This window comes from Marmota marmota, unplaced genomic scaffold (assembly GCF_001458135.2).
Source record: "Marmota marmota marmota unplaced genomic scaffold, marMar, whole genome shotgun sequence".
Classification (NCBI taxonomy): domain Eukaryota; kingdom Metazoa; phylum Chordata; class Mammalia; order Rodentia; family Sciuridae; genus Marmota; species Marmota marmota.
The window spans coordinates 25,685,984-25,709,068 of record NW_026000026.1 but is presented as its reverse complement, the minus strand read 5'-3'; the positions used below and the strand labels follow the sequence as shown (position 1 = coordinate 25,709,068).

The 23,085-nt window shown below is 49.1% G+C and overlaps 1 protein-coding gene and 1 long non-coding RNA gene across 9 annotated transcripts in view; one reads left to right on the top strand and one right to left on the bottom strand.

Moving 5' to 3' along the window:
* The window catches only part of Bcl2l1 (BCL2 like 1), a 65,585-nt gene that overhangs the window by 11,497 nt on the left and 31,003 nt on the right, over positions 1-23,085 (bottom strand). For 7 of the 8 annotated variants that reach the window (XM_048811134.1, XM_015481886.2, XM_048811135.1 and 4 more), the window contains exon 3: positions 984-2,601. The exons of the other annotated variant lie outside the window; for it this stretch is intronic. In XM_048811134.1, coding sequence (XP_048667091.1) covers positions 2,464-2,601 — 138 coding nt within the window. In that variant the 3' untranslated portion in view covers positions 984-2,463. Of the gene's footprint in view, positions 1-983; positions 2,602-23,085 lie in introns of those variants that run through there. 8 annotated transcript variants of the gene reach the window in all.
* Positions 9,038-21,925, top strand: LOC125619018. The gene is made up of 2 exons (XR_007350481.1): positions 9,038-9,170; positions 11,505-21,925. It is a non-coding gene; the product is annotated as an uncharacterized LOC125619018 (long non-coding RNA).

Sequence of the window (23,085 nt, the reverse complement as noted above, 5' to 3'; positions counted from 1 at the left end):
TCCCCCTTCTGTTACTTACTTTAGGTCCTTGCTCTCATATCACTTCCTCCAGGGAGCCCGCCCTGTCTTCTGCCTCCCAGAGAAATCCTGAGAATCTACCTTAAAAATGTTAAAATGTTACCTCAAACCAGGTGTGGTGGCACACACCTGTAATCCCAGTGGCTTGGGAGGCTGAGGCAAGGGGATCACAAGTTTAAGGCTAGCCTCAGCAAATTAGCAAGGCCCTAAGCAACTAAGCAAGACCCTGTTTCAAAATAAAAATTAAAAAGGGGTGGGAGCCGGGTGTGGTGGCACTTGCCTGTAATCCCAGCGGCTGGGGAGGCTGAGGCAGGAGGATCAGAGTTCAAAGCCAGCCTCAGCAACAGCAAGGCACTAAGCAACTCAGTGAGACCCTGTCTCTAAATACAAAATAGGGCTGGGTATGGGGCTCAGTGGATAAGTGCCCCTGAGTTCAATCCCTGGTACCAAAAAAAAAAAAAAAAAAAAAAAATTACCTCAAGACTGGCTGCTTCTTCCATCCTTCCCCAAGTCCTTCATGCCAGGAGAATGCAATGGCTTCCTCATGACCACCCACTGCTCTACAGAAACCAGAACAGTGCTGATATGTGGGTGTCTCTCCCACTAGAATGGGCACTTAAAAAAGGCAAGGATCCCCAGTACCTAGGACTGTGCCAGGGGAGGGGAGGGAGCATCAGATCAATGCTCAGTTCTCACTTGCTGAGTGGCTATTTGATGTTTCTCCCACTACAATGTCAGCTCCTGAGGGCAGGGGCTATGTCTGTCCTGTTCACAGTGCCTGGCACATAGTAGGTGCTCAGTAAAAACACTATAATGTACAGGTGAAGCGATTCAGGCCCAGAGGGAGGAAGGGATCTCTCTCTCTCTGAGGGCACAGCAGCCAGGACCAGTAACTGGCTCTCCTACAGCCTCTGCCTGCCCAGTAGCTCCTTCCCTCCCCATCCCAAGCACACGCAAGCCTTTGGTTCACTGAGTCAACACAGTTTATTACTGAACTGCACTTTCACCTTCACACAAACTATTTCAAAGAGCTGGAACAAGTGGGGGTGGGAGGGGGGACAGGTGCCCCTCAGGAGCCAAGACCCCTAGGACAGCTTCCCTGGACCAGGGCAGGGGAGGGAGCATCAGGCCGCCAATCTCCGGGCACCAGCTCTCCACGTGCACACGCACAGCAAGCCAGCAGCTCCTCACACATAAATACAGACACGCTTAACAAAAATAGTATATCATCTTCACAAGGAATAAAAACTAGTCTGGAATATGTACAGCAGAGAGCCCGGGGTGGCCAGTGCTGTGCTGGGACCCCCAGGGATGAAACAGGCCAAGGGTGGAACAGAGGAGAGAGAGAGGGAGGCCTGAGGGGCTCCTGGCCAGGCCACTTGGACCTTGGCAGCCCTGCTGCCCAGGCTGGACAGAGTGGGGCAGATATCTGCCTGGCCAGGCAGGACAGGCCCCTCCAGTCATCCCCCGCCCCCTGGCCCGTGCACCAGGCTCTCCTTCCTGCCCGAGGTAGGGAAGACCCCAGGGCTCCTACAGCTGCTCCCTATAGCTCCCCTTTACCTCTGGGCTGAGGTCCCTGAACCCCAGACCCGATAGGCAGCAGCCCAAGGCAAAGATGCCACAGGCTGATCTCGCAGGAAGTGGGGCAGCTGAGGCCATGAACAGCTCTGGGGCACCTGTCTTGGGCCTAGTTGGTCCCTCAGTCATAGTCATGGGAGACAGGGAGGGGACTAGGGTGGTGCTAAACCGCAAGGGCCACCCAGCTTTAGCATGGGGTACTTCCTGCAGCTGGAGCCCCCTCCCTCCTAGGTGAGACTAGCCTCTAGCAGAGGCCTCTGGAGAACATTCAGACCAGGAGGGGACTGGGGCCAGGCCAGAGGTGGGAGGAAGTCCTGATCAGCTTCTTTATCCCAAGCAACCTGAATTGCTAATTAGTCAAAAGTGGCCTCTAAATGGCTCTTGGGGGTAGAGATGGAAGGAATAGGGGCCCAGGTCCAGAGGGGGGTGGGAAATAATCAACTCTGAGGCCACAAACATCAAAACAAAGGCAATCTAGTCTCTTTCTGGGGAAGAGGTTCAAAAAACTTTCTAGCTCCTTACGAGGAAAGCAGTCTCCGAGGCTAAGGGTAGCATGGTTCTACCAATTAGGTAGGGCCCTCCTGCCCCCAGCCACCCCCACCCCCTGACAGCCTTCATGGGACAGATTTTAGGGAAATTTTGAGGCCAAGAGAACTGAGGTATGGGGGAAAGTGGCTCTCACAGAAGCGTGGTAGATTCTAGAAAACTAACTGCAGAGGACCAGGTCTAGGCCCAACCCAGGGATGGATGGTGGGCATGGGCTGCATGTAGTGGTTCTCCTGGTGGCAATAGTGGCTGGACGGAGGGACGCAGTGGAGTGGGGTGGGGTGGGGTGGGAGGGAGGGTGAGTGGGTGGTCAGTGTCTGGTCATTTCCGACTGAAAAGCGAGCCCAGCAGAACCACGCCGGCCACAGTCATGCCCGTCAGGAACCAACGGTTGAAGCGCTCCTGGCCCTTCCGGCTCTCTGCTGCCGCGTTATTCCCGTAGAGTTCCACAAAAGTGTCCTGCAGGAAAGAGAAGTGAAAGCACCATTTAAATCCTCAGACCTAACGTGGCTGGGTGGGAGAAGGTGCCATCTGTATGCAATGGTACCTGTGATTTGAAAATGGCAGCATCAGGGCCCGCTGTGGGTTAGTTAAGGGCTGCCCGGACCCCCAGGTGGGCATGGTGAACCCAGGTTATTGCTGACACAGGTAGGGAGAGAAAGAACTAGGACCCCAGCAACATGGGAGGCTGAGGCCCTAAGCAACTTAGCAAGACCCTGCCTCAAAATAAAAAAGTTAAAAAGGGGTTGGGGACGTGGCACAGGGTAGAGCATCTCTGGTTCAGTCGCCAGCACCCCCTCCCCGACCGCGGCCAAAAGAGCCAGGTGATGCAGCCTGGAAGCCACAGAGGAGCTTAGGTCGAATCTGAGTGGGGCTGTGCCTCGCCCTTCCGCTGCCACACCAGAGGCCCCTTCTCCTTCTAGAGGGAGCCTCTGGCAGGGCAGGTTGGAGGATGGAAAGACCAGGGCTAGCAGGGAGGCTTCCTTATGTGGTCTCTGAGACCCGTACCATCCCACCTAGGGTTGTCATTCTGAGCCCAGAGGGAGGTGAGCAATAGCCCTCTGCCCTGAAGTTCAGTCCCGGGAAGCACAGGACAGGAGGAGGGGGCTGTGGGTAATGACCCAGCACAGGGAGCAGGGCCTGCCGGGCTCCTTCTGAGAGTGAGCTTCAGGCCAGCTCAGCTTTTCACCTTTCCCACGGCCTTCAGTGCCGATCTCCCTGCACAGCTCAGGAAGCTGGGGTTCTCAGGGCCAAAGGGCCAGATCATGGTAGCCCTGCTTGGGTCACCAAGCTTGGTCAGCAAGCAGTGGAACCAGAACCTAAACCTGTATCCAGCCCCAGGACCAAGTGGTCACTGTGTGCTATGGAATGAATGGACCACTAGCTGGCTCCAGAGGCCTGCTTAGCCTCTACCATGCTCTCCCCCGGCACCACAGCATCATCCAGTCCCAGCTGGCCAAGCGGCTGCTCCCTCACACAGGGCCTGCCATCTCCAGTTAGCCTTAGGACCCACCCATCAGTGTGCTGCCGGGGGTACCTATCTGCCCCACTGATGACCCCCTCCATCCATGTTCTCTGTAGGGTAGAGGGGACATTCTCATTTCAGTGCCACAGGGATCAAGGCACTGACTGGCTCCAGTCCCTACTCATGTTTCTAAGAACACACATCAGGTCACAGCACACTGGTGCTTACCCCAGGCCCACCCCCAGCAGCTTTCCCCTGCACTTTCAAAGCAGTGCCACTTATTTTTGTATCCCTGGTACCTAGCAGAGTGCCACACACACTGAGCTGCAGATCTGGCTGCAAGAACCCTCAACATTTATTATTCCCTTAGGGGGGCAGCAGTGCCCATGAGTTGAGCCAGGTGGACAAGAGGACCCTGGGGAAGCAAGCAGGTGGGCAAGGCCCCTCCACCTGACCACTCCACTCGGTCCCTCAGAGATTGCCACGTTCAAGGCTTCTTCACACCTAGAATAAAGTCCTCACTGCTTACCCCAGCTGGCAAGGCCTAGCGAGCCCTCTGTCCTCTACGCCCTGTCCCTTTTAACCCCAGGCACACTGGCCCCTCTGCCGATTCTCCTGGCCACCTTGTCTAAACAGCATCCACTCCATCTCTCTCTGCCTACTCCCAACCTTGCTTTATTTTTTCCCTCAGCAAGTCTCATAGCCAGTCGGCAGACTTTGTTCTGTGGCAACCCATCTCAGTACTGGATCTTTTTTTTAGGAGAAAAGTTCTATTACTTGTACAAGCAGGGTGAGCACTCCTATACTAGCCTGTCTCTACTAGATGTGTCCTGATGAGGGCAGACATCCTGTCTTGTTCCTGTACATCCAGTGCTCAGAACAGTGTCTGGCACAGAGCTGGGGCTCGATAAAGATCATGCGCTGCATAGTGACGTTTTGGTCAATGACACATGAACGATGGTAGGCCCATAACATTACAGTGAGCTGAAAACTTCCTCTCGCCTGGCCGACTGGGGTCAGAGTTCTTGCCATTCCAGGGCACGAGGTGTCCTCATGTGTCTGTGGGGTGCTGATGCACACAAACCCACTGAGCTCACAGTCACAAGAGGAGTATAGTAAGCACAATTTCATACAGTACATAAGACTTGATAGTGACAATACACGGCTGTCACTGGCTTGTGTATTTATTACACAACCCTTACTATCATTATCTTAAGGTGTCCTCCTACTTATAAAGACCACGGTTACTGCACAGCTGTCAGTCCCGTCAGGCCAGCAGCAGCCTCAGACAGCTCCTGTTTACTGCGCCCCTCCCTCGATTGCGTTGCCTCCTCTTGTGCAACCACCTAGGTTTGCTAAGAACACTTTACGATGTTCACAACAATGACATGTCTAACACGTTTGCTCAGGCTGTCTCCCTGTTGTTAAGCAGCGCGTGACTGTTCATGAGTAGAACAAACGTGTCACTTGTCTACTAAGTACCAGGCATTGTTACTACATTTCACCATCATCAGAGTCCTTAGAGAGAGGTGAGCTCCCTATCACAGTGACATGAGTGAGACTTCAGGAGGGAACAGAGAGTTAACAACAGAGCTGGAATTGGGCTGTAGGGCTGCCCAGTTACACGGTGGGTGCCCGGGCTGGGGTGTAGCTCAGTGGGAGAGCGCTTGCCTAGCACGCCTAAGGGCCTGGGTTCCCTCCTCAGCATCCCTCAAACAAAAAGGCAAATCAAAGGGAGTGCAGCTACAGTAGGACATTTTTCTTATGTCAGGGGTTGGAGACTTGTCCTGTCAGTCGTCTGACTCTGGAAGCGGGGTTGAGGTGGAGCCCAGGATCTGGGGAGGGGCAGTGGCTGCCCAGGCCTCCCTGTCTTCTTCTCCATCCTGACCTGCCTCTATAGGTTTTAGCAGATGAGAAAACTCTATGGAAGTTGAAATTTTTCTTCTCCCAAGTTATTTAGGCCCAGATGAAGACACCACAACTTCTGTACGATGTGAGAGAGTACCAGTCTGGGGGAACCCAGCAGGAGTGAGGCAAGGGCCAGAAGACCCTGCTTATCCCAAGGGGCCAAATGTCCCACAAGGAACCAGGGACACTGGTTCCAAAATGGGAGGGGCCTGACTCTCTTGATGGGAACTTTCCTGAAGTAGGAGGCTGGCAGCCACAGGAAATTTTCAGCTCTGGGGCTTGGGCTGGAGTAAACAGGCCCTATCCCTGCAAGGACACAAAGCGTCCACTGTCCAGGAACAGTCAGTCCAGAGTAGAGGGAGCATTCTCATTTCAGTGCCACAGAAAACAAGGCACTGACCGGCTCCAGTCCCCACTCATGCAGTCCTGGCCAGGACAATCCCCATTTCAGGAGCTCCTTCTCCTGGGGAGGGGTGGTAGGATTTCCAAGGGCGTGGATTCTGGGGACTGCTTTCCCAGAGTACGAGCAAAATGAGGCGTGCTGTTCCAGGGCGGGGGCTGGAGGGGCGGTGGTGTGGGTATATTTAGCCCATGGTTCACACAGACACACTTGGAAACAAACACAGCCATTTTCTCAGTGGGTGGGTGGCTGCTCTGGATAAATAAACAGGACTGCAGAGCAGCCCTGGTCTGGGAATGCAGAGATAAGCCCCACCGCTTCTAGGTAGCTCCCACTGATTTTAGCTAGGCCTGGCACGGTGGGCAGGGGTAAGGCTGGGGTTCAGGGAGGCCTCTGAGGTCACAGAGGCTTCCAGGAGACCCCGGCCCGAGGGCCTGTCTGTATCCTTAGCTTGGATTACGGCACAACGGGAGAAGTTTCTCTTTGGAACTGACAGCTTCCATGGGGATCCATGGCCATTTGTGACATGTGATGGTTAATGACCTTCATAAGAGGGTCACGGACTCCTAGCCAGGCAAACCCCTTAAGTCTGCAAGGTCAATCCACCTATCCATTATGGCTTCCTACAGCCAGCTCTCCTGATGTGATCCCCAGGAGAGCTCAGGCTAGCACCACTTTTAAGGTCCTTCCTCTGACTTCAAAGCCTCTAATAGTCCTGACCACACATGTGGAGGGGCCACATAGATACTCCCGAGAGCTTCATGCCCTTGTGCCTTTACCAATATTGTGCCCTGGAACTGGTCACCCTCCCACCTCCCTTCCTCAGTCAGCTGGCAGGAACTCCACTGCAGAGTCGCCTCTTCCCTGCTCACCTCTCCTCCAATTCTGGGAGAAACATCTCCTTTGTGACCCCAGGGTAACTGGACTTTTGTTCATACTACAAATATTTATTGAGCACCTACTATGCTTCAAGTCTGTCTGAAAATGCAGCAGCGAACATGGCTGCCGCGAGTTTATGTTCTAATCCATTTTCAATGGCAGTGAGATTAGCTCCAATGGTCTGGAGTGAAAAATTCTTAGATGTTACAACAATTTGTGGCTCGCCAGAGGGCCATGGTATATAGATACATAGTTTGGCCAGGTACAGTGGCAAATACCTGTAATCCCAGCAACTAGGGAGACTGTAACAGGAGGATCACAAGTTTGAGGCTAGCTTCAGCAAATTAGCATGACCCTGTCTCAAAAAATTAAAAGGGCTGGGGATGTGGCTCAGTGGTTCAATCTCAGTACCACTTCCCCATCTCCAAAAAAGAGATTCACAGTATGGATGTGGCATTCAAAATTTCATGGGTAGATAATTAGCACAAAAATGTCTAAAGAGACTCTCGTTGGTGGGGTTGATAAGACAAAAAAAAAAAAAAAAAAAAAAAAAGTGGAGAAATGATGTCCTAGTGGAAAGCAGAGAAAGGGGCACAAGAAAAACCCAAGATAATTTCAGAGATGATGGGGTCTTGAAGAAAATTAGTTGGGGGAGGTGACAGCACCTGAGGTAGGTGGAGTGGTCAGGGAAGATCTCTCTAATGAGCGAGGTTGGAACTGAGAACTGAATGACACGGTGGCGGAGCCAGGGAAGGATAAAACTGTTTTAGGTGAGAGAGAGAGAGCATCCCAGCAAAGGCAGCGTGTACTAAGGCCCTGCAGAGGGGAGGAGAGGAAGGGCTTCCCTACTTGAACCTTCCTGTCTCTTTGCTGGTCTCCTCCTCTGTCAGTCTCGGAGCCAGGCAGGCGGGACCAAGGCTACCCAGTTCTGGCATCTGCCCACCCACACAGGCACAGACCGACTTCAGCTAGATCTCTGCCCAGAGCAGAGGACAGAAGGATACAGGTCCCTTGGCAGCTACCTGTGACCCTGAAGGAATCAGGTGAAAAGGTTGGCATGACACCCAGAGGGAGGGGCTTAGGTGCCAGGGAACCACCCATGCAGCCAGGGGCTGTTTGGTCCCTGCAGTCCCTGCTTGAATCTGATCTGTCTTCTGTCATCCTTCTCTCTCACCTCCCACATCTCAATGCTTCTTCCTCGCATTTTGACTTTGAACAGGTTATTTCACCTCTCTGGTCCAGTGTCCTCACTTACTAAACAAGAATAAAATAACAGTTATTATGGAAGCTAATATTTTTGAACATTGGAATGTTCTCCATCTGCCAGGCACTAACCTAAAGCATTTGACCTGACTTGACAGGTGATTTTTGGTCTTGCTTCCCCCACTAGACATGTGTATTTTGTCCCCTGTATCTCCAGAATGTGGCACCACAGCTGGGACACAGCAGCCACATTCTAAATGAGCCTACAGTAGCTGAATAAATGAATGCCTTTTTTTTTAATCCTTGCACATTTCTCAAGAACCATATTTCCAAAGGGGAAAACCGAGGCTCCAGAGTTTACTCAGGCCTCCTATCTTAGGTAGAGTCAGAACTGGGATTTGTCCTACTTCTGTTCTCCTACTCATTCTGATGTCCCATCTTGCCACCTCAGTCCCTGTTGTCTGCCCACAGAAAACCCAATCTCTGCAGCAGCAGCAGCTGCTGACATTTCTTGAGCACAGAGCCCCATGGGCATTCTTCTTTCTCGGCCCTTAGTGCATGTTCATCAGCCATCTCTACAAGCTGCCCATGGGTTTCACTGTTAACTCCACGCAGCTGATGATCTTGACTGCTCAAGGTCACAATGGGAGCTGGTCACCTGGCTAATCACCTTGCTGCCAGCTTTGATGCAGTGCTTGCTCGGTTTCAAAAGGGCAGCGCAATCTTCTCCAGTCTCTACCATGGGCTGGTGCATACTTCTGTGAGGGAAGGAGGTCCTTATTCTGAGCTTAGGTCAACCGAGGCTCAAAGATACTTGGCCAAAGCAGTTACATGAAGAAAGAAGCCAGTTTTAAGCCCTTCACAAGTGATGGCCATGTTGTATGTTGGGCAGTAAACCCCATATTCTGGGCCAGGGCTATGCCTCTGGGTCCCCCTAGGTGGGTAAAGTGGCCCGAGGCTACCAGCTGAATGACATGCTCTGGCCCAGCCAGCTGAGAGGAACTGGGTAGAGGGAAAGGATGTGACGAAAACCAGGAGGGAAAGTGAAACCCTTCCTTTCTGGCTTCAGTGGGGAACAAGTTCTTGTGCCAGACGGGTTCTTCCTTCCTCTTGAGGGACTCTGGAGACCTTGGGCCCACCGCTTCCTTCCTGCTTGGTTATTTCAGGAAAGAGGTAGGTGGAGAAGAGGAAGGGGCTCTTAGCAGCCAGGGAAAGTGCCAGGGACATCAGGACTATACCTTGCCTGGCCTCTCATAGCCCTGCACGGGTAAGCCATGAGTCACTTGCAGAGTCACTTTCTGTGCCTGGTCTCAGTTTCCTTGAGGGAGAAGCTGATAAATGCCTGCTGAGTAGACAAACAGGCCTTGTTAGGAGATCCCTGAGAGAGGACGGAAGGGGGTCAGACTGAGAGCCTTATCGCTCTCCTGGCAGGGCGCTGCAGGCGGAGACTCGGAAGAGGTGAGGTTTGTGGTTGGAATCCACTTCCCTTGGCTTTCCTCGGGGAGCTGTTGGCCTCTATGATGTGAGAGGAATAAGCCTCTCTCCTCTACCCTGGGGAACGTAGTCTGCATGGGAGAACCTGGAGAGGGGGTTCAGGGAGAGGCTGCGACGGTGCTGAGTGCAGGGCGAAATACCTCGGCCCAGCTAGTCCCGCTGTGGGCACCATGGCCAGCCCTTGGACTTCTGAAGCCTGGTTTCTCTTGCCCTGAAATCACAAGGTGATAGTGGTATGACCAGCTGGTAAAAGCCACCCAGGGAAGCACAGAGACCTTGGTGTTCCTGGCTCAAGGGAGTGTCCTGAGAGGCCTGAGCCTTTGGGCCTTGGGGACTCTGGAGGCACCTCACAGCACACTTTGTATTAATCTTCCTCCATTCTGCCCCTCAGCTGCCAGACTCTCTTCCCCCGCCTCCTCCCCCACCATTAGTTCTAAGAAGCCATGAGCCTGACAGATGTGCTCATTTCTCAGAAAAGGAAGTGGTTGTGCGGGGAGGAGATAACACCCGCTGGGGAATCAAGAGAACTATCAGGCCGCTGCGTGAGCGAGTGAGCATGGGCCCTCCACCTCCGCGGCTCAGAACCAGGCCGGGAGACCATTCAGACAGGCTTTTATTGGGGTAGATGCTCAATGGGGTTCACGACCTCGTGCCCTGGGAGTGACAGTGACACAACAGCTGGATTTTACTAAGCAAGTGCTTTGTGCATAATAACTCACACAATGCAATGACCATGGGCGACTGCTGTCTTACTCTCTACAGTACAGATAAGGCACAGTAGAGAGGTAAAGTCACTCCCAAGGTCACAGCGGTCATCAATGGTGGAGCCCAAGCCCTCCACGGCTCCTGGTGGCCGACACATGTGCCTCCTGAGCCTCATTTCATCCCTGGGAATTCCATATCCTTTCACAAGTGATGGCCATAGTCCTCTGCTCTTCTAGTACTCAGGTTGAAGGCCAACGCACATCCTTGAAAGAGTCAGACTCAAGAGTGACCTTCCAACACACCTGCCCAACAAACAAGCCTTTCACAAGATGTCCTCCCTAATACCTCACTTCACAGAGAGGAGCCCACAGAAAGATGGTGCTCAGATCACACAGCCAGGTCTGTTTCACTCCAGGTGGACCCCGCCCTTGGCAGTTCAATACGCTGGCGATGGGAAGCTCACTCCCTTTAGGTGGAACATTTTGCTTTTGGAGTGCTCCTCAAAACCAGACAGCTGTTCCCTCTTAGTGAGCTGAACCCCCGCCCCACCGCTGCCCACGGGCCTCTGTTCTGGTCTCTTTGCTACTCATCTGCAATTCTTTCCCAAGAGTTGCCCAAGAAAGCAACACAGGCAGGCAGAAACGGCTTTGCCAGCCTTGCTAGGGGCCCTGGTCCAGGCTCTGTGGCGCTCGAGGAGTATCAGTTTCCTCTTTTGTGAAATGGAGGTGTGATCTGGACCAGGGCTAATTAACTCCTCCTCCCACCAAGTGAGCTGCCAGAGTGCCAAGTGGCCAGGTAACCAGTAACTCTCGCAAGATGTTTGGCCTTGGACCTCACCTGAAAAATGAGATAAAAAAATGAACTTCAAAAGAACCCTGTTGAGGAGTCAATGGTAACACGTGTGGAACTCTTGGAGCTACGCATGGCACAACAGATCATGTCAATGCCAGCGATGACGGTTCCACTATTAGGCCAGGCTCAGCTTGAGTCCTAAGACTTCTCCACAGCCTGAAGGGCCTCAGGGTGTCCTTGGCTTCCTCACAAGATTATGGTCTGCTCAATCCCAGGAACTTTGCCCACACCAGTTCCTCGGCCAACCTCCTAGGCATGTATCTCTCAGGTTTCAACCCATAGGTCACTTCTTCAAGGAGGTCAGGAAGTTTATTGGAAAGTTCTAAAAAAGCATTGTGCTAAGGCCACAGGCAGGATGGATTGGGGTAGCAACATATAAAGACTAGGGCCAACCTTCTCCCTAAATTTCTGCTTCCTTCTGAGATCTTTTTCCCCCCTTTTTCTTTTGTGTTACAGGGGATCAAACCCAGGACCTTGTGCAAGCTAGGCAAGTAATCCACCACTGAGCTACACCCCTATCCCTTTTTATTTTGAGACAGGGTCTAACTCCTGCCTCAGCCTCTAGGGTACTGGATTACAGGTGTGCACCACTGCACCTAGCTCCTTGGGCTCTGTGGTCCAAAGCAGCTTCTCCTTCCTTGCCACCCAAGGGTGTGCCCGCCCCTTCTTCTGGAGCCACTTAATGATGGACGTGGTGGAGGACGAGCACTGGCAGATGGTCAGTGGAGGAGGTTTTGTGTTCCAGCTCTCTCACTAGTTTGCTTGGGGAGAATCCATTCCCTGTCTGGGAGGACAGTACCTCGCAGGGACCCTGCTGGGCTGTGGCATGAGGAGGAAGATGAAAGGAACTCTCTCACGGACAGATGAGCAACTGCCCACTGCCCGGCTGGCTGTCTCAAGGGTGTCCAAAAGATCCAGTAACTAGTGTCTACAGTAAGAAGCAACACTCAAGAGCAGAAGGACATGCCACAGGAAGCTCTGATCCTTCTTCACCTACAAGCCTGTTGAGTCTCACCCTCAGGCTTGAGGAATCCAGGGGAAGAGGGCAGCGGGCACATCCCTTTGAGTGGTCAGGGCAAGCTCCTTTGAGTGGTCAGCCTTGCTGGGCCAGCCCTGGTGGCCTCAACCTCATCACCCCAGCACTACTTCAAACTAGTCCAGACAAGTCCTGGGTATTTTCAGCCACCTTTATCTGATAGGAAATGTTTGGAATTCCACAGAGGGCAAGAGCTCTGGAGGATTTGGGGATGGGTGCAAATCCCTGCAACACTCTTCCCTCCTGCTCTCCTCCCCCCACCACATGCGAATGTGCACATACACTCTCCAAGTAACCAAAAACTCAGCGCTGCGGGCTCCTGCAGGGCTGCATTTCCCACATTCCAGCTCCTTTAGTCTTCTTCCCTTTTCATCTCTGCCTCACTCTGCAATCCCCCCCTCAAGGTGCGGGCTTGCAAGATGCCTGAGCTGATGCCCGCGGGGCTGGGTACTCTGCTGTCACTGAGAGAAGGGACATTCAGAGGTGTGCTGGTTATAGGCAATGCCCAGAGTACTGGTAAACTGAAGAAGAATGCTGCCACCACCACCAGAGACCCAGAAGCAACTCACTGTCCCACCTGAAGTGGAACATGGAACATGGAATGTGTGATCTGCGGTTTAACCCCCTTCCTGAGCAAACGGGACACCGAGACCCAGATGAGGTAAAGAGACACCCTGCAAGGTCTCACAGAGGATCAGCACAGAGCCTGGCCTCAGGCCTCCTGATCCCTGGGGTCAGCAGAGTGGCTTCCAAACCCAGTTCTGGGAGGTCTGGGCTGCTGGACCAGGGGCCAGACCCTTTACTCTCTGAGCCCAGTGTTTGGCTAAAATGAGAACAGCTGAATCTATTTCACAGCCTTGGCAGAATTAAATGGTCCATAGTAAGCACTTGATAAATGTTAGCTCTTCTTTTTTTTACAGCCAAAAATGAGTGACTCAGATGGGTGCGGTGGCATTCACTCATAATCCCAGCAATTCAGGAGGTTGAGGCAGGAGGATTACAGTTTCAGGCTAGCCTTAGCAATTTAGTGAGACTCTGTTTCTAAATAAAAAAATTAAAAAATAAAAAATATAAAAGCTAGGGAAAGCACTCAGTGGTAAAGCATCCCTGGGATCAATCCACAGTACTAAAACCAAAATATGCTTCTCATAGGACCTCTGCTTTTTGTAACTATAAACAAAAAAATAACAGCTAATATTTGCTGGGCTAATATTTACTGCTTGATTTCTCAAAATCTTCTAAGTAGGTGTTGTCTCCATTTTACCAACAAGGAAACTAAGACTCAGAGGTGTGATGAGGCTGAGGTCACAGGTTACTGGTGAGGATGTGTGAAGCTCCGCAGCACATTAAACTGCCAGTGCAGTGGGACCGGTGGAGAGAATCACGACGTTCTTCCTTTTGTCACTCTTTTTCCCATTCAATTTTTACTGAGATCTGCTGCTCTTGGACCCTGGAAATTGGAGATGACTGAGGATAGGGGAGCTCATGCCCCCTGGATTCCTAGGTGCCTCCTGGGGAGAAAGCAAAGGAATGCTGAATGCAGGCTCCTCTGTGCTCAGCCAGTGCCTGCAAAGACGGCCCCTCATAACTTGGGAAAAAATCATAATGCCAAGTCGTACTGGAGACACTGTTAGTTCTCTAAGACAGGACATCTTCATGAGCCGGGCTAAACCTGTGGAGCTGCAGGAAGGTGAGACAAGCTGCCCTCCTCACCCCTGGACACTCACGCATTCAATGGGTCTTTATCAAGTGCTCACTAAGTGCCAGGCACTGGGCTAAGTGCTGGGGATAGAGTAGTAATTAAATCAGATGAAAACCCTACCTCTATGAGTTTATAATCTATGAGAGGAGGCAGGCAGTAATAAACAAATGTGTCAGATGGTCACAGTGTTAAAAGAATAAATGTGAGAAGAGGCAGAGAGAAATATGAAAGAGGCTTAGAATCTGTGATGAAGGAAAACTTTTTTTATTTTTGTGGTACTGGGGGTTGAACCCAGGGGCACTTTGCCATCCTTTTTATTTTGAGACAGACTCATCAAATTGCTGAGGCTGGCCTTGAACTTGCAATCTTCCTGCCTCAACCTCTCAAGTCCCTGGGATTACAGGCATGCACCATCGTGCCTGCTAGGAGGCAACTTCTTGAGGAGGCTTTATTCAGACACCTGAATGAAGTGAGGTATCAGGCGCTGCAAGAATTCTGAGAAAAGGGAGTAGAAATAAAAAGTGCAAAGTCCCCCAGGCAGGAACATGCCTGAGGTGCTCGAAGACACAGGAAAGAGGCCAGTGTGGTAGAAGGCGGTGAAGGAAGAGATGCACAGTAAGGTCTGGAGACACTGCCAGACGGTGCCTACAAGGCCACTTACGACCTTGGACTTGTGGAATGGCTGCAGGGTTCTAAGCAGAAGAACATGACTAACTTTGGTTTAACAGGTTCCTGTGGCTGCTGGGAAGGCAGAGACAAGAGGTCTGGTAAGAAGCTGATATAGCCACCCAGGAAAAACAGGATGGTGGCTCACCCCGATGGTGCCAGAGAATCTGAAGTGAAGTAGATTCAGAATTTAATAGAGCTGAAAGGATTTTTTCTTTCTTTCTTTTTTGGTGGTGCTCTACTGGGGATTGACCCCAGGGATACTCCTACCACTGAACTACATCCCCAGTCTTTAAAAAAACTTTTTTTTTTTTTTTTTTTTTAACTTTGAAACATGATCTCAATTAAGTTGCCTGGGCTGGCTTCAAACTTGTGATCCTCCTGCCTCAGTCTCCCAAATTGCTGGGATTATATAGGATTATATAGATATGTACCACCATGCCCAGCTCCCTATTCATTTATCTGTTTTTGAAACAGGGTCTTGCTAAGTTGTCCAGGCTGACCTCAAACTTGTGATCCTCCTGCCTCAGCCTCCTATACTACTAGGATTACTGAAGGGAGCTGAAAGCGTCTACTGATGAACTGGATTCAGACTGTGGGAGTTGTCTTCTGTGTTCTATCTACAAAAGGCAGGCAAAGAGTTACTCAAGGATTTTTCTCCAGTTTGATAAATATGGAGGCCTAGAAGAAGAAAGAGGCAAAACTATTTCTTCTGCTCTCATGGAGGCAAAAAGTATTTGCTCATCAGGCCAGGAAAGGTGGATGGCAAGGGGAGGACGAAGGAGGGGGTTGGATGGACAGTGAGGCAAAGGGACAGCAGGGGAGCAGGGGTCTGCTTAGGCTGTGGCTGCCCCACTTTCTTTCCTTTTTTTTTTTGGTATCATGGATTGAACTCAGGGGCCCTGGACCACTGAGCCACATCCCCCGCCCTATTTTGTATTTTATTTAGAGACAGGGTCTCTCTGAGTTGCTTAGTGCCTTGCCTTTGCTGAGGCTGGCTTTGAACTCGTGATCCTCCCATATCAGCCTCCCAAGCTGCTGGGAATACAGGCTTGACTCACTTTCACCACACACATGCCCTGACTACCAGGTACACACAGGGCCACAAAGTAGACAGGCTCAGGTGGGAATAGGTAGCTTGCTTTGTTAGTAGAAGGGACAGCAGGGCTGTGTAGGCCCAGGAGGCAGAAAGTGCTAGATGACAGACAGAGTGACCGATTGAATGAGGTGATGGCAGGAGGTCAGGGTGTATAAAAGAACTTCCCAAGTCCTTCCAAATTAATAAGTGAGCCTGGGTCCAAGGGCCTCCCCTCTTGTCACTCCTTCAGTATCAATCACGTTCTAGGCTAAGGTTCAAGTTCCCATTCCGCATGAACAGAGGTCTGAATTCACTAAAGCAGAATTTTAGTGCTGGAGGAAGCACAGACCCATCTGGTCCACTCCATCCATAATTTCAGCCATTCCTGTTTTTGCCTTATCTATTTATTTATTACCTGTTATTATTCACTTAACATTTTTCTTTGTTTTAGAATTATTTTTGTAGTTGTAGATGGACAGCATGCCTTTATTTTATTTGTTTATTTTTATGTGGTGCTCAGGATCGAATCCAGTGCCTCACACATGCTAGGCAAGTGCTTTGCCACTGAGCCACAACTCCAGCTCCTACTTAACATTTTTCTATCAATTGATGCACTTAAACCTGTTCTTTCTGCATCTTTCTCCCTTCCCAAAACTTTGCAAATCCTTAAATCCTCTCCAGCTCTCATCTGTCATAAGTTGCAGTGGACCTATATTCAAAATCTATCTAGAACGTTAGCACTTCTCACCACCTCCACTGCTATTATGTGATCAAGTCAACGTCATTTCCTACTGGTCTTGTAGCACCTCCTTACTGGACTCCCACTTCTTGCCTACCCCATGGTCCCTTCATCACACAGCAGCTAGAAGGGTTCCCATCTGCTCAGAACCCTCTACTACCTGCCCAACCATCTCACTCAAGAAAAGAACCACGGAGTCCTAGCATGACGCACACAAACCTTCATTTTCCGCGGCTTCCTCTCCTGCTCTGTTCCAGCCATACTCTCTCTGCTCCTTCTCAAACATGGCCAAGCATACCTTTTTCACCCTGGGGCCTCTGTACTTTTCCCTGTGTCTGGAATGTTTTTTCCACAGACTGTTTCAAAGTGTACTCCTTCAGGCTTTATGACACAGCTCTGCTCATATTCCCCCTCCTCAGGGCCTTTCCTAATCACCTTTTAAGACAGACACCAAAGCGTCTAGCACGAAGGCGGGTAAATAGCTAAAATGGAGCTTGGCATACAGTAGATGCTCAGTAACTATTTGGTAAGTGAATAAATGTCACAAAAAGGCAATTTACTACTACCATATATAGAAAACAGTATCATTTGCCATAGATAGAAATCACCATAAGATACATTGACTAGTAAAATAAAAACTGTCCATTTGTAAGTATACAAAGATCAACAGAACACATCCTGATCTTGCTCCAACTTTTAAAGAGGAGCTATGTGAGGCCCCGGGCAGGAGAAAGTTCAGGACAGTGAGCCAGCCAAAGTTTGAAGTGGCCACACAGGTGAACTGTCCCATACCTTGGAACCACAGCACAAAGAGACTGAGTCTCGGGGAAGGTGTGGCTTGGTTGGACCAATAGAGCCTGCTCAGGGTCCAGGAAGCCCTCTCTTATGCCAAGGACAAAGCTAGTAGAACTGCTGAAGAGAACAAAGGCCAAAGAGGAGTGTGGCAGGCTGGAGGGGCCTCGTGGGGCTGCATCGTGGGGGACGGGCACGCATGAACCTGTAGGTGAGGTCCGCAGAGACCAGACAGCTGAGAGCAGAAATGAAAACAGGCTTGGTCCCAAAGGACAGCAGCTTCAATCCCGTAAACACCAGCCAGGCATGGGGGTTCAGGTGCAGGTCTAGAGACCCAGCTGAGCCCAGGGGGAGGACTGGGCTTCCCCAGTCTCTTTTGTCAGTGATGATGACTAAGCTGAGCAGAAGCACCACCAATCCAGTTACCAGTCCTACCAGGGCACAGCCACCCTGTTGGTCCCCACCTTCCAGATGTTCTTTTTCATACTCTCCCCAGGTCCAGCCAGCTCCGCCCACATGGACCCTTGGAGATTCCATCCCTGTTTAGAGAGGCCCATCCCCTGGGACTGTGTGAATATGGCTGCAGGTGCAGGGGGTGAAGCTAGAGCTGCTGTAACCGACAGGCCAGCAACGCCTGACCTACATCTCCATGGTTGGTTGCATGAAAGAAAAATACCAGGGATTGCCGTTGGTATTCTCTAGATGCAGCTGGCTCCCTCCGTCATGCAGGACTGTTGTGAGCAGGGAACATGGTGATGAGCTGGCTGGGACAGGACCCAGGATTGGTCTCCCAAGCATTTCCTGGCTCTGGAAACCTCCCTGGATTTCAGACTATAATCTTCCTTCTACCAAGGCCCTCCACCGAAGTGTTTTTCTTCTTCTTCCAGTATACTATTCTTATTAAGGATGAGGGAGGGAGGGACATGTGGCTAAGTGGCAGAGTGCCTGACTAGCATGCATGTGCCCTAGGTTTAATGCCTAGTACCACCACCACCAAAAAAAAAAAAAAAAAAAAAAAAAAAAAGAAAAAGAAAAAGAAGAGGTATGGTAACACCTGCTTCTTTTGGGAGGTTAAGGGAGGTTGAGGCAGGAGGATCACAAATTTCAGGCCAGCCTCAGCAACTTAGCAAGACACTATCTCAAATTAAAAAAAACTTAAAAAGGGGCTGGCTCAATGGTATAACACCTTCAGGTTCAATCCCCAGTTAAAAAGAAAAGAGAGAAATTAATTGACTGGTTTGGAAAAAAAACTTCCCAAACTGAATCGTTAGTTGCTCTTATTAAACCACTGACGTTTGGAATAAGGGCTTAGTTTTTCACACACACACACACACGAAAAATAAATAAATCAATAAAACATTTTGAAAGGCTGCATGGTATTCAGAACAGAACCCAGGCCTTACAGTCAGGAGACACTGGATCTCTCCGGCTCTGTTGTGCCTCTAGGAGGCTAAGGTCATCTCAGTTAAGCACCTATGGGCCTCACTGTTTTACATGACAAGAATGGAGGATTGACCACAGGATGTCTAAAGTCTTCTCTTCAGCTTCAAAGGCCTATGATCTTATCCCTGGTCCTCTTTTGTCCTCATAAGGGAGCAAAAGAGTATAAGGAAAAGGAATGCTGTCAGGAGACAGAGACTGTTTTAATCCTAGCATTCTCCCAGCCCACTTTTACAGTGTTGGGGGTGGAATCTGGGGCCTCCTGCATGCTCAGCAAGTGCTCTGCCTGAGCTACACCCCCAGCCCCCAGCACTGCTATTAATTAACTCACTATCTTACCCTAGGCAAGTCACTTCATTCACCTCACTTTCTTCATATATAAACCAAAGACCCCAAAGTGCACTGGAAAGAACAAGGTAGGAAGCTGTTGGCACCATTTGCTTCCCTTCCACTGTCCACCCATTAGCATATCCCTGGCCTCCTAAAGGGCCTGCTCCTCCCCTGTGTTGCTGGTACATGCACACACACACACCAGTCCTTGAGAATAACAGGCTCCAAGAGCTGTAACAGAAACTGGAATAGACTATGGGTCCCTAGTCTCCTTCTGATGTCAATAAAAAGAACACTGCTATTTATTGAATATCTTGGATGTGCCAGGCCTTTATGTGTTTAAAATTCATATTTTTCAGATGAGGAAGAAGTTCACAAAGGTGATGTGAATTCACTTGCTCAAGATCCTGCAAACACAAAATGGAGGAGATGGGGGTTCAAACTCAGATATGTTGATATTGGAGCCAGTGTCCTCCTCACTGTAGAAATGTAGGTGGAGCAGGGACGGCACAGAAGACCTCAGTTCCCTCCAGGGGAGGAGGAAGACCCCATGTATCTCCTAGTATAATAATATATAGACCAGAGACTCAAGGAGTCCTTTGAACTTCTCTAACCATTGTGGTCTTTTCCAGTCTCATAAACTAAGCTGCCATGAACTGGGCCTATATATTATTATAGGTCTAAAGCACGTGACAGGAGTTCAGTGAGCACCCATCACACAACTTGGAAATGTGTACTTGCTGAGTTGGTATCAGTGGGGGCCATCAGAAGATCACCCTCCAATCCTCAGGCATCACTCTTTGATGAGCACTGGGGCTGGAGGAAGGACAGAAAGGTAAATGGAAGCTGCAGGTCTCACTAAAAGGGTCAAGTCTGTGGCAGAGAAGGCAAGCATGCCCTCCAGAAGGAGCATCAAACAACAAAGAAGAGAACAAGAGACAGAGAAGGGCAAGGAACGTCACAGCAAGTGAGGGAGGGAGAGCTAGTGAGCAACCAGGGCTTCAGATTGGATTTGGATTGTCCTTTGACCTTAGGACTATTCTTTAACTTGTTTTGGGCTTTCTAATCTGGACAATAACATGTTTCCCAGGCAGGGTCATTGTGACAGGATTAGAAACACTACACAATGGACCTTGAAGTACTCTGCACATGGTAGGCATTCAATAAATGGCAGCAACTGTCATTTGTGATCAGAGCTGGGCCATCTCTAAAGACTCCTCTGATGGCCAAAAGATGACTTAAGGCTCCCAGCAGTAACTAGGGCTCTGAGTGGAGAAAATCCTCAACAGAACCCTAATGAGATTTGGAAACTTTCTGGGGGAGGAAGGCTGGCAGCTGAGCCCAGACAACAGGCCTCAGATGTGACATATGTGGGTTCCTCCTGGGGATTCCATAGTTTCCTGGCCATTCATACTTATCTGCATTAGACCCAAAAACCATGAGCTATTCCTCCTGAGAGGCATTCAGGAATGTTCCTTAAGGTGTTAGAGGATTAACTTGGGTTTAATCCTGGCTTTCTGCTTACTAGCTGGGCCAGTGACCACTGTACACCATTTAACCCTTCTGATGATCTTCAGTGTTTTCTCATCTAAAAACCTTCCTTGTTGGATGGCTGCAAGGATTACTAGATAATGTGCCTGTACCGGGCACAAAGCGACAATTTCAAATGATACATGAAAGTATATTTTGTATCCAGGGTTTGGTACTAGAACATGTTCAACAAACACAAGGTACCAAACTACTCTGAGGGTGTTCAGAGAAGACCATGCTCCTATAAAATGGTGCCACTGACACACGTGTGGGCTGGCAATACCTGCTAAAATCACCTTTTGACTCAGCAATTCCACTTCCAATGATCTATGTCCCACAGCTATACTGTATTTGCACATGGGTCAAACGACAAATAGAGAGAGCTATGCACTGAGTATCACTATTAAAATTATAAAAGACTGGGAAAAATAAATATCTACCAATGAGAAGTGAAATGGAATATGGGATAGTGCCCTGTATGGAACACTGTGCAGCTATTTTTTAAAAAAAGGACTGGGCTGGGGATGTGGCTCAAGTGGTAGTGCATTCGCCTAGCATGCGTGAGGCACTGGGTTCGATTCTCAGCACCACATAAAAATAAAATAAAATTATTATGTCCACCTAAAACGAAAAAATAAATATTAAAAAAAAAAAAAAAAAACGGACGAAGAGCTGGAGTGACTCAGAGGTTTAAAAAAGAAAAAAAAAAAAAAAAAAAAAAAAACAGCAATGAACACTTGCCTAGGACACATGCAAGGCCCTGGGCTCTATCCCCACAGCACCATGAAAATAAAAATAAAATAAAAAGAACAAGAAAGCTGTCTGTGGACTCATACATCAGTCAACTCATACATGATCTCAAGAGATGCTGTTGAGTGAGAAAATGAAGCTGAGCAAACAGTGCATGACCATTTGTGTAAAAGGTAGGGAAAATATGTGTGTCCTAGAGTCTATGTGCCCTGGCAGGGAACTGGAAAACTAGGAGATAGGGGGACATTTGACCTTTTTGAATTTTGAACTATTGAAATATATTAACTATTCCAAGAAAATTAAAAATGAAAAGAAGGAGGGATGCTCCCATAGAGCTGGCTGGGACTCCACAGAAACTGGCGAGCTGATACCATATTGGAGAAAAGTGCCAACTCTGGTATTTGCATCCTAGACAACAAAATCACTATTACTGTAGAACCATCTGCATTCCGGCTGCTACCATCTCTGACCCTTTGTCCTTGGATGCTGCTAAGCTAGGAAAAGCCCAGGATCCATGCTGAGGCCCCTCTGTCCTCTAGGTTACATCTGGCTACAACAACAACAAGGTTCTGATACCCACTCCTTCCCTCAGTCCCTCTACCCCTTCCTGCTGGACCACTCTGCCCGGATTCTTAAAAGTAGATGGAGACTAAGTTGGCTCTGAAAGAAATACACATGGCCAATAAAACCGAAGAAAAGGTACTGTACTCAGAAGCAACCCCGAAAACAGTCCTTGGAAATGTTACAATTTTTATATGAGAATATTTTAACATGTACAAAAGTAGAATGATAAAATGAACCTATTACTCTGCTATCACAGTTATCAATTCAGCGCCGGTCTGGTTTCAACTTTTCTCCAACCACTTCCCCTCACCCTCATATTATTTTGAAGCAAATCCCAGATATCTCGGCATTCTTTTCCTTCCTTTTTTGATACTGGGGATTGAACCCAGGGGTGCTTAACCACTGTGCCACATTCCCAGCTCTTTTTTATTTTTTTGAGACAGGGTCTTGCTAAGTTGCCCGGGCTGGCTTCGAATTTACAATCCTCCTGCTTCAGCCTCCTGAATCCCTGGGATTACAGGTGTGTGCTACCATGGCTGGCTCTCAGCATGTATTTCTAAAAAAGAAAGGAACTTTAATAAAGATTAAAAAAAAAAAAAAAAGCTCACAAAACCACAATATCATTATTATGTCTAAAATTTGAAAAAAATCTCAAAAGGGTTTTAAATATGATCAAAACTCTTTCCCAAAGAGGGCACCTTCATTCAGTATGAAACATTAATGCAGTGTATATAATAGGCTCTATGTACAGCTCATCATAAATAATTCAGATAAAACCTACTGAAATAAAGGTGTTTCACCAACAAAAACACTAAGGTGACATAAGAGTCATTTCCAGGTCTTATTAAAGACTTAAACGTGAAAGGCAAAACTTATACAAGAAAATATAGATAAATATCTTTAGGACCACAGTTAAGGAAGGAAGAATTTATTCAACAAGACATAAAAGGTGCAAATCATAGAAGAAAAGACTACATTAAAAGAAATTCTAGCTATCAAGAGATATCATGTCAGGCGCAGTAGTGCACACCTGATATCTAGCTACCAGGGAGGCAAGGAGGATGATCACAAGTTTGGTGCCAGTCTGAGCATCCTGAGAGATCCTGTCTCAAGATAAAAAGGGCTGGAGATGTAGCAGAGTGGTAGAGTGCCTTCCTAGCATGCATGAGGCCCGGGGTTCAATCCCCAATACTGCCCCCCACAAAAAAAGAGAGAGAGAGTTCATATAAAGTTAAAAGACAAACCACACTATACTTATAACATATACAGATGAAATATTAATATTCAGAATATATAAAGAATCCTTATAAATCACTAAGAAAAAGTCAATTCAAAAGAATATGGAGCAAAGACCTGAACAAGTATTCACAAAGAGGAAACATGAATGACCAACAGATGTTAAAGATTCTC